Source organism: Rhinichthys klamathensis, unplaced genomic scaffold (assembly GCF_029890125.1).
Source record: "Rhinichthys klamathensis goyatoka isolate OS25496 unplaced genomic scaffold, OSU_Roscu_1.1 h1tg000167l_1, whole genome shotgun sequence".
NCBI lineage: Eukaryota > Metazoa > Chordata > Actinopteri > Cypriniformes > Leuciscidae > Rhinichthys > Rhinichthys klamathensis.
This window is the reverse complement of record NW_026606698.1, coordinates 267,210-274,800: the sequence shown is the minus strand read 5'-3', so window position 1 is coordinate 274,800 and position 7,591 is coordinate 267,210. Positions and strand designations below refer to the sequence as shown.

Sequence of the window (7,591 nt, the reverse complement as noted above, 5' to 3'; positions counted from 1 at the left end):
GCTTCATCAACGATAAAAGGTTCCGGGATTCGTGTTTTCCTCCAGTCAGTGAACTTTGACTGAGGAAAACATTTTAAATATTATATTATATTATATATTTGTAACACTTTAAAACTTTTGTAAAGAAGACGAATTCCCCGGTAGACGAGATATTGTATCTCAAAGTGAACTTCCTGGTTAAATAAATTAAATTAAATTAAAAATTAAAAACGGAGAAGAATATTGTGCCTTGTTTGTTTTGCGACAATTAAAAAAAATTGTTATGTGTAATGATAGTGGGTGGTAAAAGAGGAACTGGATAAAATGGAGAGTTTAGGAGTGATACAAAAAATTGATCAGCCCACACTCACAGAATGGGTTAGTTCATTGGTGATTGTGGACAAGAAGAATGGAAAATTTCGAATTTGTCTTGATCCTAGAGCTTTGAACAGAGCAATTAAGAGAGAACATTTCAAGCTTCCTACACGTGAAGAGATCATGGCCCAGTTTGCAAATGCCAAATATTTTAGCAAGCTAGATGCATCGTCAGGATTTTGGCAGTTGAAATTGGAAGCTGCCAGCTCAAAACTTTGCACATTTAAAACGAGGTTGTGAAACGAAAGTTTCTGCTCTATAAAAAACACAAGGCAGTAAAAAATCAACCTTGTTTTAAGAAAAACGTGTTTTATTTGCGATCTTCTGGAGAAATACTACACTACCCACAATCCTAAGCATAACACTGACGTCACTGATTTGTCGAACTCACGGTTACCATGGCGATGTTTACCGCCCCCGCGAACGACTTAAGTGATCTGAAGTATAAAACCGGTTGCTAACTTTAGTTTATTTGTTTATACCTTTGCCCTTTTTGCCTTAAAGTTGCCGACAAAGATGAACTTATCAGGGCATTCTCAGCACTCATACACAGAAGGGTGGATTTCTGAAAAGGGGTGAAATGGGTGAAATCTATCGGTGAGCTCAGCTGTCCACGGTGCTGAAATAACGCGAAGCCCATCATTGTATTTATGATAAGTTCGGTTCAGTGTCAGTCAAACACCTTTTCTTCTTTGCTTTTGTTAATAATTTAAGTTGAGGGGATGTTTGAGCTGTTTATTTTATGTCAGCCCAGACAGCTGTAAATATACTAATCAATTAAGCAGAGAAGTTGCCGTCCGTGAAAGCGCGAGGCTTATTCCAACGTAAAACGCTATACAATTGTATATAGTTTTAATCAAATAAGGTTGGATGATTTCTATGTTGAACTGCCTGTTCATGAAGCTGAAAGCTTTTTGTGTCACCGTCCTAGGTCGAGTTACACTACTCGTGTAACTGTATTTAAATAGGGAAAACGTGGAGGTGTTTGGTCGCTTCTCTTCTTGGCACGTATTGAATGAACAGGGCTGAGATAAGATCTAACAAAGTTTCACCTCAAGACAGCGATTTAGTGCACGCACTGAGACGAGAGAGGTATGTATCACCTCGTCTTAGTTAAGGGAATAACATAGTTTAATATGAAAAACCAGTAGAGTATCCCTTTAAGGCTTCCGTTTGGAATTGCTTCGGCTCCTGAGGTGTATCATAAAATAGTGCACATGATTTATGAACACAGGAGTTGATACACCGATGGATGATATAATTGTCTGGGGAGCTTCGAAAGAAGAACATGATGCGAGGTTAAGAAGGGTTTTTGAAGCAACCAGGCGAGCAAATTTGAAGTTGAACAGAGAAAAGTGTCAATTGGCTATATGCACAGCTGCACTACTTCCTGAACTTCAGCCAGCTCCTTTGTTTCCTGTCTGCCATTATTGGACAAACTGATTAATCCAGGTGTGCCTGGCCTCAGTAACAATAATCAGGCACACCTGGATTAATCAGTTTGTCCAATAATGGCAGACAGGAAACAAAGGAGCTGGCTGAAGTTCAGGAAGTAGTGAAGCTGTGCATAAAGCCTATTGGGGGTGACTGAGTTAACCTTGGGTGACATCATTAGTAGTGCTGGAGTGCGACCAGATCCCCAGAAGATCTCTGCTATCGAACATATGCCAAGACCGCAATGTGTAAAAGATGTCCAGAGATTCATATGTTGATTTATATGAGTAAATTCATACCTAATCTGTCTGAGAAAATAGCTCCATTAAGATGGTTGAGAAAAGGAATGAATTGAGTTGGAACCATGAACAGGAGTCTGCATGGCAACATTTGAAAGCAATTTTAAATAAAGAGCCAATCTTGAAATTCTATGACCCCAATCGTTCTATTAAAATTTCAGCTGATGCTTCACAGACAGGATTGGGAGCAGTAGCTACTTCTCCAGGATTATGATGGAACGTGGCAACCGGTTGCATATGCCTCACGTTCGATGACTGATGCGGAGTGTAGGTACGCTCAAATTGAAAAAGAGTTGCTTAGTATTACTTTTGCTTGTGAGAGATTTCATCAATTTGTGGCAGGACAGTGTGTTGATGTTGAAACTGACCATAAAAACATCCACTATCCAGGGTCCCCGCGGGTCCTTAAAAAGTCTTAAAAGGTCTTAAATAACATTTTCGCTTTTTAAGGTCTGAAAATGTCTTAAAATCTGCAATTTCCAATAAGGAGGTCTTAAATTTCACGTACGGACCTTAAATTCCTTGTAGGAGACAACAACACATTACAGACGGTGTTTACGACCGTTCATGCTTACGGTCGGGTTGCCAGATTTAAATAATTAAATCCCCAGTCAGAGCTTTTCTGTTAAAATAACACGCTTTCTACCCGGTCTTGTCAATAGTATCTGGCAACCATGCTCGCGCGCGCTCTCTACACTGCTGAAGAAGCGCGGATGATCTGAAAACACTGACAAGTAAGCTGGAGTTCAGTGATCTTCATTTGAGATTTTCTACGTACATTAATTAAAGTGTCATTCAGTTGGTCTTTATTCTGTCACGAGCCGCTTGCGCTGTTTGTGTGACTAAATCTGCGATCAATACAGGCTGATATCCAGCAGTGTTTTTAATGTTGATCATATTATTGCATATTATTGCTATTTTGCAACAAAAGCCACGGCAGCAGACAGTGGTGATTCGAGAACGAATCTGTGGCTTTGAACGAATCGTGAGATTCAATGACCCGTTCATAAATACAGCCACTTGCTTTGTTACCATAGACTGTTGTGTTTGATACTGAATGAATGAATGACTCGATGACGGATGACTCACTCATAAAGACAGTGACTTACCGCCACCTACTGGCGATTTTAATTTAATGTTAAAAAGTATCACCTCGTTTTTACCATCATTGCATATTTATTGAACATTGTTTTATTTAAAGCATTATTTCTTTTATAAAAGTATTTATAAAGGTAAAAAATTAACTGGAAAAAATCGATTAAAAGGGGCAGATATTGTCCCTTAATGGAAAAGGTGTGACTGCAGTCTAAGTGCAAGAGGGGTTACGGCACTCTAAAAAATTGGAGTACCACTGAACTAAGGAACAGGGATATGTAGAATTGCACAAGTGCTACTGCTAAAGAATTAATTGTCAATACAGCCTGTTACCTTGATTCAAATGTCTCATAAGCTTAACTGAATTGGCCTAAAGCAAAAAATTATAATGTCATTTTTTGTCTAAAGACGACATATAAAATAGCTGCCAAAATTAATGTCGGTAACTGAAGTTTGACTAAAAGTTGACAAAAAAATGCAATGACTTTGTCAACTAAAACTAGACTAAAACTATGAAAGAGAAAATTACAAAAATGTGACTAAGACCAATAAGCATTTTCATCTTAAGACTAAAACAAAAACGGCTGCCAAAATTAACACTGTCGTGTCGTGCTGAACATTTTCCTGTTTTTTTTTGTCGTGGTAAAGTCTTAAATTTGCCTTTTAGAGGACTTAAAAAGGTCTTAAAAGTCATTAAATTTGCTGTTAAAAAATGTGCAGATACCCTGCTATCATTACATTATGGAGTTGGAAGCGATAAAATAAAAGGATTAAAAAAACACACACAAACAAACACACAAACCTGTGAATATGCACCAAAATTGTTTAATTCATTTGACCAGTGGATCAGTTTACAAAAGAGTGCAATTTTACAAAGACAAGTACAAAAGAGAGGGATTTATTCCTAATTTTCCTAAATTAGGGTAGCCTAATTTACAGTAAATATGACATTTAGTTGTCTAAACTGCTTTAAGCATTTGTTGTTATTACATGACTGGAGAAAGTATGCAACAAAGGGCAATACGATGAAAGGTAGGCTGGTCTATCTTTAAAATAGTCACACTTTATATGATCATTAAAAATGAAGTGTGCAAAATGATTAGGATGAAATGAACAGTTGTTTGCTCTTGGTCTGGTTTGTGACCGTCTCATCCTACATGCTCCTGTCTTTTAGCGTGACATATTCGTTACTCAGGGTCGCGTCGTCTTCCGGCGTGAAGGTCTCAGCAGCCGTACGCGTCAGCCGCTCAAACCGCCTGAGGAAGACGACGACAGAGGCCAACAGGAGCACCTGAACTGCGATGAAGATGAAGAGGCTGATCTGTGAGGCCAGAGCCAAATTACACGGCCAGTAACGACACGATTCCAGAAGCTCCTGTTCAACCAGATACACGACCAGGCGCCCCCGCAGGTGAGCAGGAGAACTGCAGGTAACGTTCCTGGAACACATACACAATCAACTTATGTTTCATTTCAGTATCTCAGATGTTTCTCCTAACGTTCCTTACGTAAATAAATCAAGCTTTTCGCGTGTTTTCTCAGGAGAAACATCTGAGAAGCAGGAGACTTTAAATTCATTACTGTCTAGGAGACACCTTTTCACAGACCAACAAAAACCAACGCCAGAATCAAGCCAGTGCCGAATGTAAACCAGATTTGGCCCAGACTCTTTTGCTATCTGGGTACTGTTGTTTTAGGGTTTTTTTTTCAGTGTACTGAAGTGGAGATTTCTGTCTCAGTGTGTGTGAGAAAAACTCATTCTGAAAAAAAGCCTTTAAAAATGTAGGCCTATGTATTGCATTTGAAATTTAAAGATGTAGACGACCTAGAATATAGTGAAATAAAATGTTGTTTTGCTTTCTACTGGTCTGAAATGCATAAACATTATGGGAAGCACGCAAGTCACACGGGATTTAAACTTTTTCGGCTGGAGACCCAAAGTTTAGTCTGAAGCTGAAAATTATTAGGGAGAAACGCAAAATTGTAATGAGTAACACTTTAGTTTAAGGTGACGTCTTACACATTGCTACATGCAATTACTATAGTAAGTAATGCATAATTACAGGGAACTAACCCTAACTAAACCCAAAACTCTATAGTAAGAATATGGGTAGGCCTAATACTTTATTTTACAGTGACCGTTACATGTTACATGTACCGGTAGTTACTATAGTAATAACTATAAACTATACATAATTACATGAAACTAACCCAAAACCAAACCCTAACCCTATAGTAAGTACATGTAGTTCATTATTATTACTCAGTATTTAAATGTATAATAACACTACGTGACCTTAAAATAAAGTGTAACCTTGTAACGCATTAAAATATGTGTTAAAATAATGTGTTTTCTAACATTTAAGCATGAAAACCTATTCTAGTAGAGCCCCAAAACAAAAAATATGCATAATATGGGCTCTTTAATATCTCATCTATACACTGACCGCATCGAAGCGTCATTCCTCTGTTTCAGCAGCCATCCTCTGAGATAAAGGATGCCGCAGTCACATGACCAGGGGTTTCCGTGCAGGACGGCCAGGCGCAGGGCGGGCAGCGAGTCCAGCAGGCCGTGGGGCAGAGCCGTCAGGTGGTTGTCGTTCAGGAGGAGTTCAGTGGTGTGTGGAGGGAAGGAAGAGGGCAGCGTGACCGTGGTGAGACCGCGTTTACTGCAGTCCATCACACCGGCGTTACAGGAACACACCTGAGGACAAGCGGCCTGAGCCACGACCAGCTCACTGCCCAGCAATGACAGGAGGACCTTCAACACGAGCCCTGCACACCTCATACCAGCACACACACACACACACACACTGCAGAGACAGACACATCCATCTATCAATCAATCAATCAATTACTAGCTTTATACACGCTCCGCCTCCGTGTCTTATTGTCAAGTCACCTTTATTTATATAGCGCTTTTTACAATACATATTATTTCAAAGCAGCTTTACAGTGATAACAGGAAAATAATGCAACAGAGTTTGTTTCTAGAAGAAAATTGCATCACAGTCTAGCTTAAGTAAGTTCAGTGATGGTACATTTTTGTTGTTTCAATATATATATATATATATATATATATAGCCGCTCTGGAGAAAACAGTGATGTCATCGTCCAGCTCAGTTCAGTTCTCATATAATGGTGTCAATGCAGGCAGATCAATAATATTGTTGAATATTAAGCAAGCCAAAAGCCCAAAGGCGACAGTGGCAAGGAACCAAACCTCCATCAGGTGACAGAATGGAGAAAAAAAACTCGGGAGCGATTCATTATTCACGACGTGTGCAATAAATTATGTTTTGTTATCTAACGCAATGACATTCTGATATTTTTAAAGTGTCCAAATATTTGCTGGTGCCATGTATGAGGTGCAAAACTGAATAGACAGGGATGATTGAGCTTATCTGGAATTTCAGGAGGGGAAAAAGGGAAGCGAAGGGAGCAGGGAAGACACAGATAAAAAATAAAAAAAAAGTACCAGGATGATACAAACATTTCATGGTCACTGTAGAGGACAAAATACAATACTATGAATCTAATGCACATTTTAAGTTGATATTGAATTACAAAATTACAACAAAATGTAATTTATATTTGAATATAATTAACAACTAAATGTTACAATGCAATTGGATATTGCAAAACCATGGCAATCAACACCACAGTATTTTTTGTTGTTATTTTTTCATTATTGTTATATTTTATTCACATTAACTGTACACATTGCCACCTTTTCAGAACTTTGCATTATTAGTTGTGTCTAAATACATCTGTAAATATGTTTATTCTGTCTCAGCCTAACAGTGTCTTCATGCATTTTTATATTTTATTCTTTAATTTTATTATCATGTTTTGTTGTTATATTTGGATCATTTACTTCATTTGCCAAGAAAAATTCCTGTGTGCAAGTACACTTGAAAGTTTTTTCTGATTCATTTTATTTGATAAAATAAAGTAATAATTAAACTCGGTTAAACATTTGCACAATAAACAATTGGTATAAAATAGCATTTGAACCATGTCTTTTTTCCTTCTTATTTTATTTAAATATCCCAACAACACGTGTTTAAAACGCCTTTAGTTCACTGAGGGTCCCAATGGGTCGTGATATTGGATGAATATGTCATTACCAGCTAAATAAATCAAGAGTAAATTATATTTAAGTTATAGAACTCATGCATTTAATTTGTTCAAATGTGAGATGAACTTAATTTTGAGTGAAGTAAAAGTAAAGTTCTTACCAGCGCGTCAGTATCAGTCTGAAGGACTTTAAGACGACAGCATCAAACACAGCTGGGTCAAACTGATAAAATGACCTTAATCACACTCACACACACACACACACACACACACGCCGCCCCATCAGAGGAACATGTGACAGGAAGTGGGCCACACTTTCATTCTCTGAT

General features: G+C 38.0%; 2 protein-coding genes across 2 annotated transcripts in view; one reads left to right on the top strand and one right to left on the bottom strand.

Moving 5' to 3' along the window:
- Positions 1-7,591, top strand: part of ufd1l (ubiquitin recognition factor in ER associated degradation 1) — a 188,206-nt gene that overhangs the window by 86,921 nt on the left and 93,694 nt on the right. The gene's annotated exons all lie outside the window — the stretch shown is intronic.
- On the bottom strand, positions 4,329-5,983 carry gp1bb (glycoprotein Ib platelet subunit beta). Its single transcript, XM_056259368.1, has 2 exons — positions 5,630-5,983; positions 4,329-4,621 (listed from the first exon to the last, which is right to left on the bottom strand). Exons 1-2 carry the CDS (start codon positions 5,968-5,970, stop codon positions 4,336-4,338), a joined length of 627 nt encoding a protein of 208 aa, XP_056115343.1. The 5' UTR covers positions 5,971-5,983; the 3' UTR covers positions 4,329-4,335.